Raw genomic sequence first — 21,627 nt, forward strand, 5'->3', positions numbered from 1 at the left:
ACCTGATCCCGGTCCTGCACTATTACCCCTTCACTCAGGACAAAACCTCACTCATGGTTTGTATTCATGACCCCCATCTCCTGCTGACAACCATGAGCTCTCAGGTAAAGGTGTCGGCCCTGAACCGAGTTTGCACTGAAGACATGAAACAAGAACTGTGTCCCTTTGTTTATTCTGGCAAAAGCAAGTTTTATCAAAGAGTACAAAATTATATCTAAAGTTAAAATAATGTACATACATAATAGTCTTCTATCGTCACATCTTCATCACAGCGCTGGACTAGACAATGTAAAAGTGGTCAGAGAGCCATTTTCAAATGATGAGGCACAAGTGAGGAGCACAGGCGTCTCACTGCTACTGTGCTATATAACACCAGCCAGACACTCTCACCTGAAATCCCTTTATGTCAAAGGTAACTTGTACATGAATCTCATGTTAATTTTGTTCTTCATTCATTCATTCATTTGATCATAACTAGTCTCTAAAGATTCAATTCTGTAAGCTCCTGAGCTATGTTGCGTTCCCTGTTAAAAATCAACAGCTAATGCTGTAGTCCCAAGTATTAAATTCGTCTAATACAAATTCCCTCGAATAAATGTCAGAAAAATATTCAAGCTACGACTAGGAGTTCCATCAACGCTGGAAGCAACTGTGTGATGAATGAGTCACACAGTTGCTCAGTACTGTTCTGCAGGTTCTCAAGGAATTAACAGAGCTACTTTGAGATTACAATGTTCTTCCTCCAATTACTCTGTGTGTATGTATATATATATTAGATATTATATATATATACACATACATATATATATACACATATACATATAGGTATGTATATATGTATATATACATACGTGTGTCATAAATATATGTATATATTTATGAAACAAACAAACAGTTGGACATTAAGCATGGCTTGACACAAAGTTAATGAGTAACAATTGCACTCAGATCATTTTAAGTGCACAGTTGCGTAGGTAACATCACTATAAAAAATGAGAGCGATTAGCAGTTTGCTAAGCATCCCTTGGTGGTGGCCGTTCCCGCTATTTTAAGGGATTTACACTTTGTGTGAACAAACGTAAAAGCATTTTCAAAAATAAATTTAACTGTAATTATCATAATTATTGTCATTAATGTTGTTCTAAGTTATAATAGGTTAGTCAGCAATTTCTATAAACAGGAAGAAACCTTGAGCAGAACCATCTGAGAGAGGAAGTGAGTGAGTGTGTGTCCACCATATATTTTGATATAATTCAACCATTTCAATGAAAATGAGAATAATCAATGCGTGTGGGTTCAGACGTGTGTATCTGCGACTGTCAGGCTACTCTAGTTACACTCCAGTTACACTGACAGCTGCAACTGGAGGTTTACTTCATTATTTTTCAGTACGTTTCACTTGCTAAAGACCATCTTACCATAAAAACACACATACCTTCAAGGGCAGACTCAGCTCTGCCTGGCCAGCTGTGCAACTCTTCTTCAACACAGTTCCCCTCACCCCAGTCACAGCGCTCTCTTGTGGACAAACTGCAGAATACGGGCCATATCAGAGCTCTACTGCTGCGACCGCAGCAAAGTCACCACTCAAAATGCTTGGCAAATTTTGAAAACATGGGCCTTTGATTTCAGGCAGCAGTTAAAAAAAAGAAGTCATTTCTTGGCAGACTTTATGGAGCTGCCTGGCTAGATAATGTGAGGCAGCTCCATAAGTTGATGTTCATGAAGTTGTGAGAGAACAAGCTTGTGGGATGAGAACCCAACAAAATTATTGTTAGACATTTTGTTACTACTGTAGGACACTTCCATTTGAATCCTCCAGCCTCTCCCACAATCAACTGGCGAGGACTTCTAACAGGCCTACTGTACCTACTGACAGGTTCTAAGCTGGAATGGAACAAATGCTGTTCCAGGGGTTTAGCAAGCTATCAATTCCAGGCCAGTTTGTCGCCACTAACATTTACCAGCTATTCCTGTTATTTGACTTCTTAGCCAGTTTCAGTTTCTGGACCTCCCTGAGGACATAATCAGCCTTCTTCAGCTTTTCCATGGCCTTGGCCAGCAGGTCCTCTGGCGAGCTCTCGGCATGGCCTCTTTGCTGGGACTGGGACACTCGACTCAGAAGATCACCTGTCTTTTCCATCTCCAGAGTAAGCTCCATCTCAAGTGTCATGATGTCCACTCTTGGAGCCACACTTCTTCCAGTGTCAGCATTTGTTTGGTGTCTCACCTGACCAGCCAGTACAGCGTCAGAGAGCAGATCTCCAGACGACACAGACCTGGTCTTGATTGACGGTTTGACGGAAGATGCTGACTCCAAGTGCTGACAGGTAGATCCAGCCCAAGCTGAGGATGTCGCCTGTGCTGGCCTTGAACCTGCATAGTTGTGAATATCGTCCTCGCTGGTGTCCAACATGTCCAAACCGGCGCTGCTTCCTCTCAGTGCAGCTGTGGAGGCTGCCAGTGTGTCTTCATTCACAGAGACTTCACTGTCAGCATCGGAGTGCTGACCACTGTCTACAGATTTCTCCTCCACATTCATTTTCTTCTCTCTTGGCAGGCGACAGAGAAGCGGACTCTGACTGACGCTGTCAGCAACAGGGTCAGTCAGCGAGACCATCACTACAGGGACTTCACTTGAAGACAGCTGCTCTTCTGTTTGGAGGGATGGAGTAGGGTCTTCTCCCTCAAGAGCTCCACTGGTGTCGTCCTCTGTGTGCTGTGTGTTGAATTCAGGTAATTTCGAAGACATTTTCTTGGGGTGTAGCAAAGGACTCTGACTCTTTCTGATGGGTTCTGTGGTCTCTGGTGGAGGTAAAACAAGGACTTGTGGATCACTGTGGGATGCCCCTGATTCCTCCTCAGAAACATGTCCATCTGCACAGGGAGCAGGATAATCTGTGCCCATGTATGGAGCTTCTTCTTTTTCCACGGGTGTCCCTGTCTCCTCATTCCTTTCATCTTCTGTCTTCTCCTTACTCTCATCCGGTGTGTCTTGACCCACTTGATTCAGTTTGTCAGCAGGATGGGAGGGTTTCATCTCCTTGGATGGAGGGGTTGGCAGATGAGACTTTGGCCTGGACTGTGAGGCCTCTGCAAGGTTGCCTGTGGAACTGCTTGAAGGCTTGTTGGGAGGGGTTGGTGGTGGGCCTGTGGTTTTCCTTGCTTCAGGACTGTTTTCAGCCATCTTGTCAGCTTCAGCCTCTTCTGTGGCCTCTTCAGGTGCTGCAGCACAGGGCTTGCTGCCTTTACACGGGGGCATTGGTGGCAGCAGGGCCTAAGAATCACAAAAGGCTTTACTATATTATGATGAATCCAAACAGAAAGACATGCATATTTTTCTTACACAGCAGCATTATACAGACCTTCTTTGTACCATCCTCATCCTCAGCTTCCTTCTCTGGCACTGAAATAGGTTTAGCCATTTTGGAAGGAGGCATTGGAGGTTTGATGACCTTTTTCTGAGGAGGGACATCGGGCTCAGCCTGAGCCTCCTCATCATCACTGGCTCCTTGTGATTTGTCTTTGCTGGTACTGGATAGAGGCACGGGGACATTGTTGGCCTCTTTAGGAGTCTCAGTGCCATCAACAGTCGCCTGACTTGTTCCATTAGGCATTACAGCTTTGTCAAGATCAAGGTCCAAGCGTAGGATACCATCAGATGACACGACTGCTATCTAGAGGGCAAGAAAGAATAATACGCATCAAAGAAATTTAATTCAAGTAAATTTATATACCCTAAATACTAAATGTTATGGAAACATCAAGCGAAACACTTTCATCTTCTCAACAAAAGGGGTTTCCATCTCCCGCATTGCACATTCTCTTCAGATTTTGACATTTTCATCTCCCTTTTCTGATACGACGTAGCTGGGAACCCAAAAACAAGCAAACAAGCTACCACATCTGAACAGCTCTCAGATATCGCCTTGATGAAACAGGAAGCCCATTGATTTAAAACTTCCTGCAAGTGAACAGGAACAAATCTTAAGTTAGAAGTTTACATGTTGCCCAAGGCAACTGAGTTTTTCCTCAGTCGATGTGAGGGTCTAAGGGCAGAGGATGTTGTTATGATGCCATGTGAAGCCCTTTGAGACAAACTGTTTGTGAAAACGGGCTATACAAATAAAATTGCCTTGCCTTGCCTTGCCTTGCCAACACTGCAGCCATGTTGCTCTGCTGCTGGGCGCTGACATTGCAGTATTATGACCAAGTGACTCAAAGCGTGAGTTCTTCAAGCAATGGCAATAAGAGACCAAGTAATTGAAAGTCCGGTGCTAGCAGAGGTTTTATGATTTTTACCTGTTTTATATATTCAAAAATAGGTAATCAGTTTGCGTCAACAGTTGACACAAATTCATCAATGAATGCAACATGTTGCAGAAGTACATTCCCCCTCTCAGCCAAGTCTCAAGAAACATCTGTGTCCATGCAGACAGGAAATGGTATTCTGCTGAAATAATGCCATATCTTCTGTTTCTCCAGGTTCATTCATCCACTGAGATGTTCAGGTTTGTGTCATGAATGATAATTTGAGGTCAGATCAAACGGATGTAGAGGAGAGACCGTTGGCCCCAGTATGTCTTCAACTGTCTGCTACCCTCCTGGTGCTCAGAATGAAGACAGACAGAGAATAGATCTACATGTCCATCAGTAGGACAATGACCCCGCCTCGCTCTGATGCACAGCTTAACTTGAAAACACCACTGTAAAAAAAAAAAAACTGTGGCCAAGGCCTGCCTCTAATATCAGCCTCAGATAAAGGCCAGTGCCTAGATGGATTAAAGGATGTATGTTTAAGAATGTTTTACAATGAGATGCTTGGCCCATAGCAATGAAGGGGAGGAGCTACTACACCATTAGACACAATTAGAGAAGAGGAGCTTGTTGAGCACTTGTGATCATGTCTGTGTTACACATCACAACTAGTTCTGTTCTCATATTCTTCCAGGAGAACCTGATATTTACTGCCAGTGACTGGTCTGATGATGTGAGTGAAGCGTAACCATGGTAACTGAAGTACAGATGTGGTGTACTATGACAGTAACGACTATGAAAGCCTTGGAATACGCAGCATAGTATGAGGATTCATGCAACCATGAGTCCATTTAGGCTCTTTGAGATTTGAAGATCGGAACCTCATTAAAACGCTTGATGTGAACCGTAGAAGAATTGAATCCATCATGACGTCTGTCACAGGGAAGCTTTAATGGAGTGAAAGTGAAGGGGTGAGGGGGACACAGAGCTACACTGTGGGCCTGAACCCATAACTGAAACTGAAGAACCTGGGCTGACCCTCAGGCCTAGACCTCTTCAGACTCGTCACACTGGATTCTCACACACAAACCTCTTTCATGTGTATCCTGGTCGGTGGCCGGCGGTTGCGGTTCCCTTTAGGCCTTGATCGAGTAACATGCTCCAAATTACTGGTTTCATCGATCTTGACCTGTGGAGACATTCAGCTCTGTCATTCCCATGTTCACTGAGTCAATCTGAGTCTTTTCAATGAGTATAAAACAAAACCCTTGTGCAGACTTTCACCTCATCAAAGATCTTGTTCTTGGCTCGATTGATGCCATCACTCAGGGCTTTGAGCCAGGCCTCCTTCTCGTCTGCAGTTGGAACTTGGAACTTCACGTCATGGATCTGCCAGTCACACACAAACAGAGAAATATAGAACATCTACGCAACATCCTATGCACGAAAATTATCCTTTTTTTGTACCAAACTTCATAGTCAACATCAATTCATGATAATATTTCAAATGAAGCTAATGTCTCCCTGCTGGAGGTCACCAGAGGTCATTCTCTGAGGACTGTAACACACCATACACTACACAGGTACCCACGCAAACCTCACTGAGACACTCCAGTATGGACCAAAATACCAGACTGGCTGACCACTCCACCATTATCATTATCCTGTTATTATCATTGTCGCATCTCTCGTATCCCACAAATGAAGCGACTGTTGGATTGAAATGAAATGAAATACAGCATTTTTCCAAGTCTGTGTGAGTGTGTGTGCATGTGTGTGTGGGTGTAGGCTGTGTGTGCATGTGTGTGTGAGTGTAGGCTGTGTGTGTGTGTGTGTGTGTGTGTGTGTGTGTGTGTGTGTGTGTGTGTAAGCTGTACGTGTAGGATACGTATGTGCACGTGTGTATGTGTGTGTGTTCTGTAGAGGGGGAGGTCAAACCTCATAATACTGAATATTGGGATTTTACATGAATGAGCAAACTAATGCTGCACTGTGCTTGCAAACATCACTTCCTGTGTCCACTAGGTGGTGCTAGATGTTCATCACGTGCATGTGTGTGTGAGAGTAGGCTGTGTGTGTGAGTATGTAGGCTGTGTGCATGTTTGTGTGTGTGTGTGTAAGCTGTATGTATAGGATACGTGTATGTGTGTGTGTGTGTGTGCGAGCGCGTGCATGTGCATAAATTCTGTGTGTGTAGGCTGGTCATTTGTGGCTATGTCATAAGTTTTTATGTCAGTTTAAGGTTTATATCCACCACACTTAATATCTTTATATTAGCAATCAAGTACCAAATGTACAACACATGAGAGGTTGGTAATAGTGAGGAATCAGGTCACTCAGAAGAAGGCGGACGGCACTTTCTATATTCTAACTTTGGCATTAATGAAAAACAAACTTGACGGTTAAATGTTTGCTCCTCCACAGAAGCTCTGACTCACACGCACCAACGTGGTGATGAACCTCATACGTGTTACTGATGTATTATCATACACTTCCAGATGTGTCAGACACGTGGATTTGTCACAGCTGGAGTGACATGCTCCAGCAACACTGGTGGACCTGAAATGAGGATTAGAGCACCAGTACCAGTCGGATCCACTAGAGCTTCCTGGAGCGCCGCTGCTCCTCATCCTCACGTCAGAGAACTACTCACGAGTACAACTGCAGTTTTACTGTAGTTTTACTGTGGTTGTACAATATAAAATCACTGAATATGAACTGTCAGATACTCCACGCACTCTTCATGACACACTCCTCACCACACACACATGCACACACACACACACACAAACACACTTCATCACACACAGGAACTGGCACCTACAAAGTGTAGCAACTCTTCATCGTGACCCTCCTCATCCTCACATCACCGTGCAGCCAAGTTCATCACAACAACGCTTCGGTGTAAAAAATCAATAACCTTCAAACTTCCATGTTTAAATACCAGGTTTAATGACATCACACCGTACCAACATGATGTCATCAGTCCTGATATTCAAACATGACTGCTGCACTGATGCAGGATCCACTGTCCTGGCTCTGCTTCTTCCTCCCTGCAGTTGTTACGGTAAGTCACCATGAGGAGCCTCTGATCAGCTGACTGCTTTCATTCACTCAGTTTTATTATCTCAGTGTTTGACCGTATTAGTTTGAATGTTGTACAATGTTTCCATTGTATCCATGGTGGATGGGAGGTGGATTTCAAGTGCCCACATTTCCAGGTAGACTGAGATTTATGAAGGTAATGTAACAGTTTGTGACTGTCTGACTGTTCTAGTTTTTCAAAAGCAACTTGTGTGTCTGACCTGTACGCCATCAGCACTCCTGAGACCAGGTTTATGAATGAGACCCTGGTCACCAGCTCACCTAAGTCTGATCACATTTTGCATGAAATTCGCTGATTTAACCAAACAACAGCTCCTGATAAGACAGGAGTGTCTTGACACTAAAGAACATTTGGAACGGTGAAGGTTTGGTTCCTTGTCTGTCGCACAGCCGGCTGGACCTGCAGATGAGCTTCAAACCTCGTACAGGGGTTCAGATGCTGCTTCATCACTGGGGTCTCTATGACGTTAGTAATGGTACAATGTTACCTTATGAAATTTTATGTAGTGAAATGGCTCAAAATACAAGTGAGCACCCCCTAGTGGCTCTGGGCCTGACTGTTACCACATCCACAAACAGAAACCTCAACCTGCTGAGTATGTAAGTAACACTAATATATAAGTAGAACAGGACAGGGGTCAGTGATATGACAAGAGACTGCCAGTAAAGATCAGTATGAATGAATCACTGTCACACTCACTCACTCACACACACACACACACACACACACACACACACACACACACACACACACACACACACACACACACACAGAGTTATACATTCTACTACATCTCCAGCTGTGTGTTTGCAGATTAAATGCCGTGGAATCCTGAATGTGCTGTTGTGGCTCCCCAAAACCAGTGCCTCACCTCCAGCTAATTCTGTCTCACAGAATCAACTGAACGTGATTCTGTTCTATGCATCGTTTGAGAGTTTTATAGATTTAAAACAAAAACATATAAATGTACAGACCTTCTATTTCATTTGAAAGTTTTAAAAAGGCAGTCTTTCTTGAAGGGGACTTCCCAATTTTGCTTTCATTGAAGGAGGAGGGGAGTGCTGCTGTACTTTTCATGCATATTTGATGTGAGAATGTAGGTGTTAAGGCATTTCATATTTGGTTGTTCGAGCTTGTAGACTTTCCAGGTTATTCTAAATGTGGGCAGTGAACTCTGAAGGATGCCGGTTAGATTAGCTGTCTCTGCTCACAGCAGCTCTCATCCGCAAAGATATGTCATGTTTAACCACGACAAACATTCCATCCAGCGGCACTAGATTCCAACGAATTGATTCCTACATGTGAGGCTGCTCTAGGATGCACACCACCAGCAACATCTGACCAGGAACAGCAGTCCATGATCTCAAGCTAGGAGGGTGATTCGCAGGCATGCTAGCGGTCAGTGCCACTGTCGCAAGCAGCCCCGCATCAGCAAATCATCCCAGAATTCCTCGCCAGTTGACGCCTGACACCATACCATTTTTACCACGACAGACATTCACATCAGTGGCAAACCTCAATACAGTGCTGGTCGAGGTCAGCTGTAGCGGGTTAGCAGGCTACAGCTGCTCTGAGCTTGACAACGTTCACTGCTTTCTGGTGTAGTGATTTTGTCAGTGACATACCAGAAACAATCAAACAACAAGGGGAGAGGCAGAAAACCTGCGTGTGGGCAGGCGTGTGAAAGAAGTACCAGCTGTAGGGGGAAGACATAGTTGTAGTTGCCCCGCTTGACCTCCTTCATTATCACCCTGCTACATTTCATATGTACAGTACATGCCGGTCCACCATAGCATCTCTCCTCTCACCTTATTTCCAGCCTTGGGTGATCGGATGAGTATCAGTCTGTGCTTCTTGCTGAAAGTACTCTTCAGTTCAAGACATTTATTGTAGTTCTCCAGGTCCAGCCTCTCAACACAGTTCTTCAGGTCCTGCAACACAAAGTACAGTAAAGTATAACAACAGTAAATGTGACATCTCAACAGTTCATTTACTATCAAATAGAAAATGATATTAGTTTTAGTTTAGTCTATATAGTGAATAGTGCCATAAAAGTATGTAAAGGTGTGTTGGCGTACCTCACTTTCATACACCACCAACTCCGTCTTCTCCACATGGATGAAGCGGTCCTTGTAGCTGGCCAGCACTCTGCCGGAGGCCTTCTTTACCCAGCCAGCCTTCGCCAGGAACCTTGGCTCTTTGCACTGGGCTGGATCCTCTTTTGCACCCTGTAAGGAGACACATGAACAAGATCGTATCAGGTGTGTGTGTGGGGGTGGGGGGTGGAGTGGGGGGGTACTGTCATGTCTAATGCCGTGAGTAGAGAATTTGGCATTTAAAGAGTTCAGATTCTGAAAAATTGCGATGTTTGTTCAAAGGTTATATAATAAGCTCCAACCCAGAACCTTCTTGCTGTCAGGCCACAGTGCTTACCACTGCACCACCGTGCCGCCCCCATTAAAAAATTAGCAAAAGAAAAAGACAATGAATGAATATTTGGTTCGAATGATCAGGGCTGATGCTGGATCAAAGATTTAACCATGAAAAGTGAACATTTTATTTTTTTCTGATTTTTTAAGAGCAGTTCACTGGAAGGGGCATTCTGTGGGTGGGGAGTATCACAGCTACACTTCTGAAGGAAGTGAACACGGGTCAACTTAGGGTCCAAACATGAAGATCAAACTTTGGTGTTCATGAGGGAACAACAGCTTCCTGACGGCAACAGCAGCAACCTGCTGTATTTGCCTGTACCTCTAGTCAATAGGTGAGGTACTAATAAACCTCAACCAAAGGTTCTCACGTGTAAAGTGAACTATCTGCTTGAGTGGTAAAAGGAAGTGTCAGCAATTGTTTCCTCAATTTGAAGCAGAAGTTGCTGGTTATTTACAGAAAGCTTCTTCCCACCTCTCACATCCTACGCTCCCGGACACTTGATCACAGGCTCCTTATCATTATTCCCATTAAAATTAGAGTTAAGAGGTGGAGACATCTGACTTCATCATCACACTGATCTACTTCCTCTGTCTTATGAAACATCTCATGCTATAAATGTAATGTACCCTTCGCTCCGCTTTGCTTCTTATTTCCTCATCGCTGTGTCACTTTTGCCAAAAAAGGGCACAAACAGGAGAGCATCACACAAGCAGCATCACTGACCCCGCCCACTGGTGAGGTTGGCGAAGAGCATGTGAACAAAAGAGAGGGGAAGTGAAAAAGGCCACCAGCTTCTAGCAACACACGCATTCACATGTTAATACTCCTGGGTTAATAATGGCAACATTATTAGCATTTTATGTTCTTATTTCATGGAGAGAATCAATGTAAAACATCATGTTCCTCAACATTCAACACCACACTTGAGGAAGAACAGAAACCACAGACAAAGACAGTGGGGGCGCTCCTGTGTTCACACCTCCACTCCGGTACTTTGGTGGTCACGTCCTAAATAAAGCTGCGTGTGTGTATGTGTGTGTGTGTGTGTTCTGCAGAGGGGGAGGTCAAACCTCATAATACTGAATACTGTGATTTTACATGAATGAGCAAACTAATGCTGCACTGTGCTTGCAAACATCACTTCCTGTGCCCACTAGGTGGTGCTACACAACATCCACTTACCATGCGTGATGTTGCTATACATCACGTGTTTCTCTCACTCTCATCAAGCATGGGAAGTTCGGAAAAGTTCTGACCACATGGAGTCCGGTTACTACAGTTTCCTGCTCTATGGTCACATATCAAACATGGCCACCTCCTCGCCATGGTAACCTGTCAGGCTTCGCTGTAACATCGCCAGGTTCTGAAAGAGGTTCACCCACTTGAAAAAAAACAAAACATTATTGCCACCAGGTGGCGCTCTGACTTATCCCCCATTTACACAGCCCACAGGTGCAGAAACCATGCAGCTGACAGGCAAGCTTGGTGTCTGTGGACCAGCACCAGAGTCCTTGTGCCCCCTCAGTGTGTTTATGGGTTCTTGACCAGTGTAAAAGGTAGAGGTTTTACGTATTTGTCCCCGGTGATGTCACTACTGCAGGTCTACGACCTCACACTTGCTCACGTCTGAAGTTCACAATGGATCTTCGAGTTGTAGTGAGTGCAGGTGTCTGCAGAACTCACAGTTCTTGTTTCTGCTGGATCCACTTCCACAGGATATGTTGTTTTTTTCCTTTTCTGGATTAGGTGGGAGGTCAGCTCAATGTTTTTCCACTTTCACAGTGAAAGCAAGTGTTTCTCCGCCTGGCTAACAATAGTGCAGCTGCAGAGACACCAATGTGGCGCGGGAGGATAATACAGGAACATCTGGGGCAGACGGCAGCCTTGGCTCGCCTCTGACACGGAATAAAGTTGCTGGGGAACACTTGAGTGCAGAGTCTGAGCAAACCCTCACAGCAGAGCGACAGTAAAAGGTTTCCATTACTCAGAGCTCAGCTGACTCCAGCCACAGCTCTGCACTTTCAGCTGCTAACTTCAGGACTCACACAGGGAGGATCTTCTGCACTGAAGCACAAACCAAACCACATGACCAGAGCACCCACAGACCTTTTATCTGCTGTGCTGTGGTGAAGCCTGACGTGGACTAACCCCATCAGCCATTACTCAGATAAAATAACACGCACAGACAGATAATGTCGTAGCAAACTCAAGCAGCTGCAGCGACGGCATCTGAGGCTCGCTGGCTCCACAGTCAGGAAGAGAAAACAGAGCGGAGGGGTTGTGGAAGAGGCACACCTTCACAGACATGTGTTTCCAATGAAGTTTTAGGTCATGGAGCATCTGGCATTCATTGATTTTCATGCTGACCTGCCCAGCTTGAGCTCACACGTTACCCCGTGTCCCTCCCTCGCTCTGCTGCAGCTGGAAGAAGCTGCTGCTGTTATCAACCTGTTGTTGCTTGAAAAGACGCCTCACATAACAGCTGATATTGAGAACTTCTGCTGCTCCACCGTGTCTAAGCAAGATCTCACAGCCAATAAACATGTTTCTGCTTTGAATATGGTCAAAGATGCTCAACTCTGCAACTTCCTGTTCAGTGCTGTTGCCACCAGTGTTGTCACTCCCAAATGTTTTGCAATGAAAGATGGGAGTGGTCCACACGGCAAGGATGATCAAAATGTCCACACCCAACAAATACATGCAGGATTTTTCCCTCTGTCATTCCTACAGTATACTGAGCTACATGATCATCAGGAGCCTGTGCGTTGACTTCATGTCCTCCATTACAGGTCTCTGCAGTGTGTGAAAACACACACACACACACACACACACACACACACACACACACACACACACACACAACATGGAGGTTGAGTCGGAAGTGAAAGTTTTGACTGATGAGGACGAGGAGCTGATTTAAACCAAGAGCAACATTCTAGTGAGCTATGATAAAATTTCATATTCATTAAGCCATTCAATGGTAACTAAATAAATGAGTACAACAGAATTAATAACATCTGCACAATAGCAAGTGCTGCTTGCAAACGATATTTCACACAACGCAGAATGACTGCGACTGTTTGAAGTATAACCGAATATTAAAATTTCATTCCTGAGATATTGTGTTCATGTGAGGTGACAGTGACCTTTGACCTTTACGAAAAACACGTTCCCCCTTCCATCACTTCAACTTCAAGGACAAAATGTCACTTCCCAACTGTAGTCAGTGTTAGTCACTTCCTTCATCTGTCAGTGCTCAAGTTATGGCTGATATCTGTGTTCATATATATATATATATATATATATATATATATATATATATATATATATATATATATATATATATATATAAAAACTATAATTTATATGTGTGTGTATTTATGTGTGTGTATATGTATATATGTATGAGTGTATATATGTGTATATATGTATATATGTGCGTCTGTATATATGTATATATAGACACACATATATACATAAATACACATATATACACACATACATACACACATATATACATACAATTTTGTTTTTTGATGAAGATATTTAATTACTAGATCAGACTACTTCTAATTTCGAACATATCTTGTATAGATCTATGTGCATATATATGTTTGTGTGTATGTATATATATATATATACATACATACATACATACATACACACACATATATATATACATACACACACACAAACATATATACATATATTTATATGCATACATATATACACATATATACGTACACAAATACATGTGTGTACGTATACATGTATGTATATATATATACATACATGTATATTTATACATATATATATACACACATGCATATATAAAGGATATGTTAGAAACTAGAAGTACTCTGATCTAGTAATTATTAGATTACTATCTTCATCTTCATCAAAAGATGGTCGAAGGTGGAGTGATGGCTGCAATAAGACGTACCAGGGTTGCAGCTGACTCATGTGGATGTGCAGACTTCAGTCTGTTGAAGGATGAACTGAATGAACAAACCTAACCTCCACTCATGCAAGAGGGTAATGCAGCTCACCGGAAGGAAATCTATTTTCACACCATGTGAGGACAGAGCAACTTGAACACACATATCACTTTTGTCCTCCTCACGCTTCTGGTGTGTGTCATCACTCCACACAAGTGCTCAGGTCACCAAACAGCAGGCCTGCAACCAGGGACGGTTTTGCTGCTAGTTTAAGTGTTGTTTCTAGTGTCTTATGATGACAAATCACTATTTCTGAGAAGCCCAATTCTGCAAATGTCTTCTTTTTCCAACCATCTATCCAAAATGACATTTAGATTTAGATTTTGGAATCCACCACTCACAGTGGCAGGTGGACAAAGAGCTTCTTTTCCATCCTGGAAGTAGATATTGGACCACTTTTTACAAGCCACTCTCTTCCCAACATTCTGACATGGTTATGTCATTTTTCAGACACATAAAACTTGAACTCATCCATCTACATGATAGGGGTTTGAAGTGTTGGGGGCAGACATGAAGGAGGAGAGTAAAAAATTCCAACCAACCCAACACAACTTGGACGTGATGAACTCTTTGGACCATCTTGCGCATCCATAGTTTTTTCATGAATGAAGGAAGCAGACCTTCATGTATACAGAATCATCATCTTTGTTCCTATCAAAAGTATCCAGAAGATAAATGAAGGACAAATAAAGCTCAGGTAAGGCTCAGCTAAAGCTCAGGTAAGGCTCAGGTGAGGCTCTGGTGAGGCCCAGTGCATACAAATGGAGATATGTGGTGATGAATGTGTCCACAACACAAATGTCTGTCTACCATGTCATTGTCATGACTCAAGTGTTTTTCACTAGAGAATCAAGCCATCAAATCAATCTGAGTCTGTATGATCAGGTTTCAATACAGATCACAACGCACCTGCTCTTGTGCATGGACAACACTGATGACGTCAACAATACCAGGGATCCTGCTGAGATGGATGGGAGACGGCTAGGAAGTGACTGGAACAAGGCTGGGAGATGGCTTGGAGATGGATGGGAGGCTGCTGGAAGACGGCTAGGAAGTGACTGGGACGAGGCTGGGAGACGGCTACATGCAGCAACAACCTGCTGTCCCATAGCAGAGGCCCAGCGGTAAGATTTTCATTCATATGAATGTCTTTTCAGTCACTTTCGATGTGGTGGTGTTTGTTGTAACAAGTCAGTGATGCTGCATCAACAGGTGCAGGTCTGCTTGTCTGACCTCCTGTTCACGATCAACGTGAAACTAATTTTTCACCTCCCTTGATTGGTAGCAGTGTTATGGGCCATCAGCAGCAACTGTCTAGGTCCAGACAGCCAAATCCAACTCCCACATCCATCTGATCAACATTCTAGGATTTGGTTCAGGTGCCACAACCCAGGTCCAAGCAAAAAAAATCACCAAAATGTCACATGAAAATCAGTATCAGATTTTCCTTGATGCTCTTGACTACAGGGCCAAATTTGTAGGGGTCACTATTTTAGCGACCTGCAGTTCACCCCCTGCAGCTCAAGATCTCTTAGTTTGAATCTGTTAGCAACCTTCAAGCAGCAGAATCACAGAAAAAAACACCAATAACAAATCTGAAAGCACAGACCATCGCAGTCAAACCCTGTGAAAAGAAAAGAAGACACGTTACACTGAGTTACATCTCCCCGCAAGTAACGGGTTCTTCCTTGGCCACCAGGCCCGCACCTCTGCCAAGAATCCTTCAGATGACTAGAGTGCATTTACTCCACTCAGCTGCTAAAAAGATGGCGCAGAGTAAAGGATAGGACTCCTGATCCAGAACCAAACTCTCGTGCAGTGAGTAGACCTATTCCAAATATCCTGAGAGGAAATATTTTCCACATCTGTGAGTTTTTGAGGACTTAACTTGTTCCAGTAAGGAAAGAAATTCAAGAACACACAAATGCATTCACTATTGAGGACCCTTGAGAGGAGTTTTTCATTGAAGCACTTTATGAAATTGCCAGTAGTCACACACACACACACACACACACACACACACACACACACACACACACACACACACACACACACATATCCATTGTGTGGTATAGGCCTGGACAGCGGCACGATTGGGAGAGAGGGTTAATTGTTTTCTGCTTAACACATAATGTAGCAGTCTGTTTCCTCCTTGCTGAGCGGGTCAAGCAGACGCGTCACTCTGGGTCAGTGGGACGCCGACAACCGATGACTCACAGCTCTGAGACAACCACCACAGAGCCCAGTGGTTTTGGAGATAAAGACACAAAAGATACAGCAGAGTATGAAGAGGAGCAGGAAGCAGCAGCCAGTCCAGCAACGAGAGCTTCCTGTCAAACACCCCCAACAAAGACCTCCAGGTCTCGCAGTGGGCTACTTTCACAGACAGCGGTTTGCTTGCTCCATGCCTCACTTCCACACCACTCTGACACGATCCAACCAGACATGATAACCGAGCCTGCCTCAGAAGCTCCAGGTTTGATTTGCTGTGTGGACAAGCAGCAAAGAAAAACCCGACGCTCGGCATCCTGACTGGGTCTCATCAGTCCGGGACTCACCTGTCACACGTCGGTGCGGATGACTAACTCACCTGCTCGTCTTTGCTGGTGACTCAGTGCTGATAACTGTGCATTTTCAAGAGTGACAACAAGCCCACACTGAGCAGCACTATCAGCCCAACAGAACCGTGATCCCAGGTGAGGCCAGGAAGGATGCTGCCTGGACCTGTGAAGCTACCCAAGGGTCTGTGCATCCAGGATGGTGAGAGACCTCCTGGTCTCATCTATTTACATTTACGCTCAACAGTTGTGACGATGGAGGAGGGAGTGACAGGGGAGCACGCACCGGTGCATCAACGGTGAAGCAGCCACACGATGAAGTGGTGAATGGCTGTTCTAGCATGAGGCCTTCCACTCATTTAATTTCACTTCAAATCAAACCTTAATTTGCGTTCTCATTAACATCCAGAACACCAGCCGTCTGTAACGGGGACCTCATCTGTTTGTAGAAAGCCGTAAATGTTCCATAAAACCTTTGAATCTGAAACGATATAAAGACTTACAGCCTAATAAAAGTCCACACAAACTTTCCTCAATCATCGGGCTCAGACGGCGCCAGCGAAACTACCCTGATCACATCAGAGGACCAATCTAGGGTCATCTAGCAACACCTTCATCATCAGCCTCTCAACGTATACACACACACACACACACACACATACCATAAACCTGACAGAAGTGTTGCCAAAATGGCGACAGCTGAATCGTCTGAGTCCCTGGAGTTTGGGCACCAGAGTACAACTTGTACTGGTACTTGGTCCCAGCTCCAGTAGTGTCCAGATGACAGGGACCACATTGAGTCCTCGGGCACATCTGGGGCAACTTTCATACAATCATTACACAATCTACTTCCTGTTTACACAGGCATGTGCATGCCAGTCTACGCCATTACCGTATCGCCGAGAGAGTTTTTTTGTCATGACCTGCCGACGAATGGAGACGACGCGGATCACGACCCAGTGAGGCTCAGTGGGTCGGGTTCTGGACACGAGCAGCATCACGTCTGTTGACAGGACGCAAACATGCTAACCTGCTTGGTTTTGTAGTTGAGGATTTGACCGAGGACACAAGCGTTACTCCCGTCTGCTGCAGCCGTCCAGAACCCACAGAACAAATGTTCAACCAATTATTAATCAATAACCTTCCCAAGAAATCAGGTCATCCCTCAGAATGCTTCTTCCTGCTCCTGTTCACCCGAGTCTCCCTGTCTCCAGGTCTCTGTGTCTCCAGGTCTCCTAGTCTTCAGGTCTCTGTATCTCTATGTCTCTGTGTCGCCAAAGCATTGAGTCTCCTGGTCTCTGAGTCTCTGAGCTATGGTTGCACTAGAAGAGTGTTTGAGTGTGTGTGTGTGTGTGTGTGTGTGTGTGTGTGTGTGTGTGTGTGTGTGTGTGTGTGTGTGTGTGTGTGTGTGGGGTGGGGGGTGGGGGGGGTGATGAAGTGAACCAGCAGAGAAGTGTCAGGAGCCACGAACCCGTTGGAGAAAAGACAGGAGGGTGTTCAGGAGCCAGTCGTCACATCGTCTCGTCAATTTGGACTCAGCTGAATGACAGTGTGGACCAGGTTTGAATGTTTGAATGAACTTTTCTAAGTTTTCATGAGGTGTGTACTTGTGTACTTCACCTGGCTGCAGGGGTGTGTGTATACCTTCATGGGTTATTCAGTTATGGGGCTCCAATGCTTCAGTCAACGTAATAATTCTAATCACCACATTCCACAGCATCCCTCACACACACACACACACACACACACCGTTCTTCTTGTAACAGAAGAAGAAGAGGCATGATCAAACGTGATCTAATACTTCATCTGACAAACTTTAATCCTGCAGAACCCCAATTTACAAAGTTTGTTTGACAAAACAGTGCTTCATCCGCCATCCACACGGAACGTCACCGTGTGTAACGACGAGCGGTAACAAACATGGGAGTAACACGGCGAGTGGACTGTGTCTTCTCCACAGATGATTGACAGGTGGGCAGGTGCTTTGACCCAACTAATGACGGCTTGTTGTTTAACGTGAATACCGAGTTAAGATTCCTCTCGAGAGGCTTTGACGGTTACCCCCGAGATCTCGGACCCGGGGCTCCGGCACCTCCGCCCCGGGCCCTGACCGGGCTCCGACCACTTGCTGCTAACAGCGTTGGTGGTTCTCATCACGTCAAAGTGACACGTCCCGCAGGCAGAGAGGGCGATGACAGGGTGAGGCTGAGCTGGCTACTCACATCTCCCATGGTAGAAGGACCGGGTCCGTTACTTGAGCTGGATCAAATCACTCGACGTCCCGCTGCTCGCTGGAAACGCTTCACTTCTCCCTCGACGTCCGACACATGTCCAGCACCAGAAGAGAACACGGAACAGAGAAACTTTATGAGTCTAAAATTCGCCTTCCCTCTTTGGCCCCCAGAGAGAGGGGGGGGGGGGGGGTTCGAAGAAAAAAGTTTGGTTTCCGGTTGAAGTCTCGTCACTCTTGAATCACAGAGTCTGTCGAGGAGGAGCCTGCGTGAGTGCGCATCATCCGAGCAAGGCATCCTCTCTCTCTCTCTCTCTCTCTCACACACACACACACACACACACACACACACACACACACACACACACACACACACACACGCACGCACACATTAAACATTGTTCGGATGAGGAAGTCTTGTTTCTGGTTCCCCTGTTCTCATTCCGTACAAACGTCCTCTGGGACTCAGCGGTTGTGGTGGTCAGAGGTGGAGGTCTAACGGACCCACGGAGAGGTACAAGGTTCTACTTTTGGTTCGCTTGTTTGTAAAGCCCTCAGGAGCTGTTAATATATTGGTAGAACTGTCACTGGTTCTGATATCTCCATTATTATCGCTGTTATTTATTTATTTTTATTTTATTTGGCTTTAGGTGAAATCAACCATACAAACGATTTACACACGTAGATTTGATTTTGACGCGCTCCAAAGAAAGGTTGGATCGAATGATGGGTGAGTGACGTGTGTCCTGCTGTGTTGTCGTGGCACGTTCCGGATCCAGTCAAGCTATGGAACGGAACCGGGTCCGACGCGTGTGACGTCAGTATCTCGTGTAGCTCAGCGATGACTGGCAGTCGCAGGACAAAGTGTTTGGTAACTACAGCTGAGGGGAACATGGAGGTGTCCAGGTGGGAACGTGTGATGAACGTTTCACAAGAACCTGAGTTCAGACAGACCGCAGTCCTGAGAGACGCCATCAATCAGCTGATCGCAGGTGCAGGTTGCCATGGAGACCATAACACTTCCTGCTGGAGAGACGGTGGCTGGTGAGGCTCACGGAGTGAAGAGTGTGACACTTCCACTCCTTAGAACTTCTCATCCTCTGAAGGAAGAGAAGTTCAAATATATTCATTAAACATCATTTTTACTACTCATATTTATTAGAATATAGGCTTCAAGATCTGCAGGCATACTGCAAACAAAGACTCACAGTACTCGCATAATACCAGAGATACCACTCCAACATCATAACCTGAAAATGTTGGACCTCCATCTTTTAAATCCAGGTGAGCTCCTCTCTCCTACGTTTCATCAGCAGGAAGTTGCATCTTTTCAGACTCCATTTTTCTCTGGGCCTGACCACCCTATAGATGGGCTCAGGTCAGGGTTCCTTGCTCTTTTTGGCTTTTTCCCTCTAAGCTGTGTAGAGGTCTCCTCCCTCGAATTGTTCGGGTCAAGGTGAGAGACCTTCTGGTCTCACCCATTTACATTTACACTCAACAGTTGTGACTATGGAGGAGGGAGTGACAGGGGAGCACGCACGGTGCGTCAACGGTGAAGCAGCAGCACGATGAAGTGGCGAATTGTTTTTGTACTAGCATGAGGCCTTCCACTCTTTTAACTTCACTTCAAATCAAACCTTAAGCACACTCTTACACCCTGATGAAGGCAGGGGTAGTGATGGGACTACTGGCAGTACTGGTAGAAGTAAAGGTCGTCGTTGTGGTACTAGCAGAAGGTGCAGGAACTCATCAAAGTGCAATCACCCGGACCAATGAAAAAGCGCGGACCGGTAAACTGACGTCATTTCCGCTGTATTTCTGAACATGTGAAAGTGAGAACTCCGCGGTCGATGAAGTTGTAGCGGGCCACTGACGCCATTAGTCCTCCAGCATGTCGGACGCTGCTGTAGAGGAGGTCTCGGTCCTCGCGTCCATTTACTGCGGAGAGGGAGAGTTCCGGCTCGTGCAGCAGTCTGGTGACACGCACACACACACACACACACACACACACACACACACACACAGTGTCCCTATATTGGTCATGTGGTTTTGACGCGTGGGTGGGTTCTAATACCAGACTCCTTACAGTTGCTTCTGACTCAGACTCATGAGATATTGAGATGTTTATTTTGATGTCCTATTATTTCGTGTAGTTTATGTGAACAGTTTGGAATTGCCGTGAGCTCTTTTGAAGATTTACATTAGGAGGCCTGTTTTCTGACAGTCATTAAAACCAGGACACACACACACACACACACACACACACTCTCTCTGACAGTCTGTCTGAGTGGCTGCCGGTGGTGAGACTCCACCGGTGTCCTGTTTTGATTGGACGGAGCCTGGACCATCACCTGTGTGTAGGTGGCGGGTTTGTGAACAGGTCCTGCAACTGGACTCTTCGAGGTCCTTGCTTTGTTATTTGGGTGTCCTGAGCCGGTCTAATGGAGGGGAGGGGCCTGTCGTCCTGGTCGTGTTCCCGTATAAACCTGCTGACGAGTCCACAAGGTTGCTGGTGACTGTGCTGACTGTGTCATCTCCTCTTTTACTATCTATGTGTCCTCCAGCACAGGATGGACTGGTGGTCCAGATCAACAGCACTGTGGGAGGGGAAAGGGGGCTGGAGCTGAGCCTGGTGTTCCATCTGCACCCAGGCTACCCTGCCTGTCCCCCAGACGTCTCCGTCTCCTCCAGCAGCCTCTCAAGGACTCAGTGTCACAACATCCGACGGAAGCTGCTGGAGCGTGCTGCGGCGTTACCCCCGGAGCCCATGGTCCACCAGCTGCTGCACTGGCTGCAGGTTGGTGCCGGCTTATGAACTTAAGCTTCAGTACCGTTCCTTCAGTTCCACCTGCAAATTATTAGTGTGATTAGATATTTAAATTAGATATTTAATGAATAAACGACAATCAAGTTCACACATTGACTCCCAAACCACCAACCCCCCCCCCCCCCCCTTCAGCCTCATCACTTGTCTCCCTAGAAACATCGTCTGACACTCTCCACATGTACGTCTGAGGCTAAAGTATGCTGGCCTCTATTTGTTAG

The 21,627-nt window shown here is 45.4% G+C and overlaps 2 protein-coding genes across 3 annotated transcripts in view; one reads left to right on the forward strand and one right to left on the reverse strand.

Annotated features, from left to right (window-relative positions):
* Positions 1 to 1,635: 1,635 nt before the first annotated feature.
* On the reverse strand, positions 1,636 to 18,776 carry plekho2 (pleckstrin homology domain containing O2). The gene is made up of 7 exons (XM_086224841.1): positions 18,575 to 18,776; positions 9,442 to 9,591; positions 9,172 to 9,294; positions 5,542 to 5,646; positions 5,348 to 5,446; positions 3,366 to 3,677; positions 1,636 to 3,277 (listed from the first exon to the last, which is right to left on the reverse strand). Exons 1-7 carry the CDS (start codon positions 18,581 to 18,583, stop codon positions 1,961 to 1,963), a joined length of 2,115 nt encoding a protein of 704 aa, XP_086080967.1. The 5' UTR covers positions 18,584 to 18,776; the 3' UTR covers positions 1,636 to 1,960.
* Positions 18,777 to 19,760: 984 nt separating this feature from the next.
* The window catches only part of rwdd3 (RWD domain containing 3), a 9,138-nt gene continuing 7,271 nt past the window's right edge, over positions 19,761 to 21,627 (forward strand). The window contains exons 1-2 of one of the 2 annotated variants that reach the window (XM_086224934.1): positions 19,761 to 19,866; positions 21,147 to 21,379. In XM_086224934.1, the coding sequence (XP_086081060.1) occupies positions 19,839 to 19,866; positions 21,147 to 21,379 (261 nt within the window). In that variant the 5' untranslated portion in view covers positions 19,761 to 19,838. Of the gene's footprint in view, positions 19,867 to 20,377; positions 20,559 to 21,146; positions 21,380 to 21,627 lie in introns of those variants that run through there. The other variant, XM_086224925.1, reaches the window with a different exon arrangement.

Source organism: Aulostomus chinensis, chromosome 2 (genome assembly GCF_037954235.1).
Source record: "Aulostomus chinensis isolate RoL2024-O1b breed Wild chromosome 2, RoL_Achi_v1.0, whole genome shotgun sequence".
Taxonomy (NCBI): Eukaryota; Metazoa; Chordata; class Actinopteri; order Syngnathiformes; family Aulostomidae; genus Aulostomus; species Aulostomus chinensis.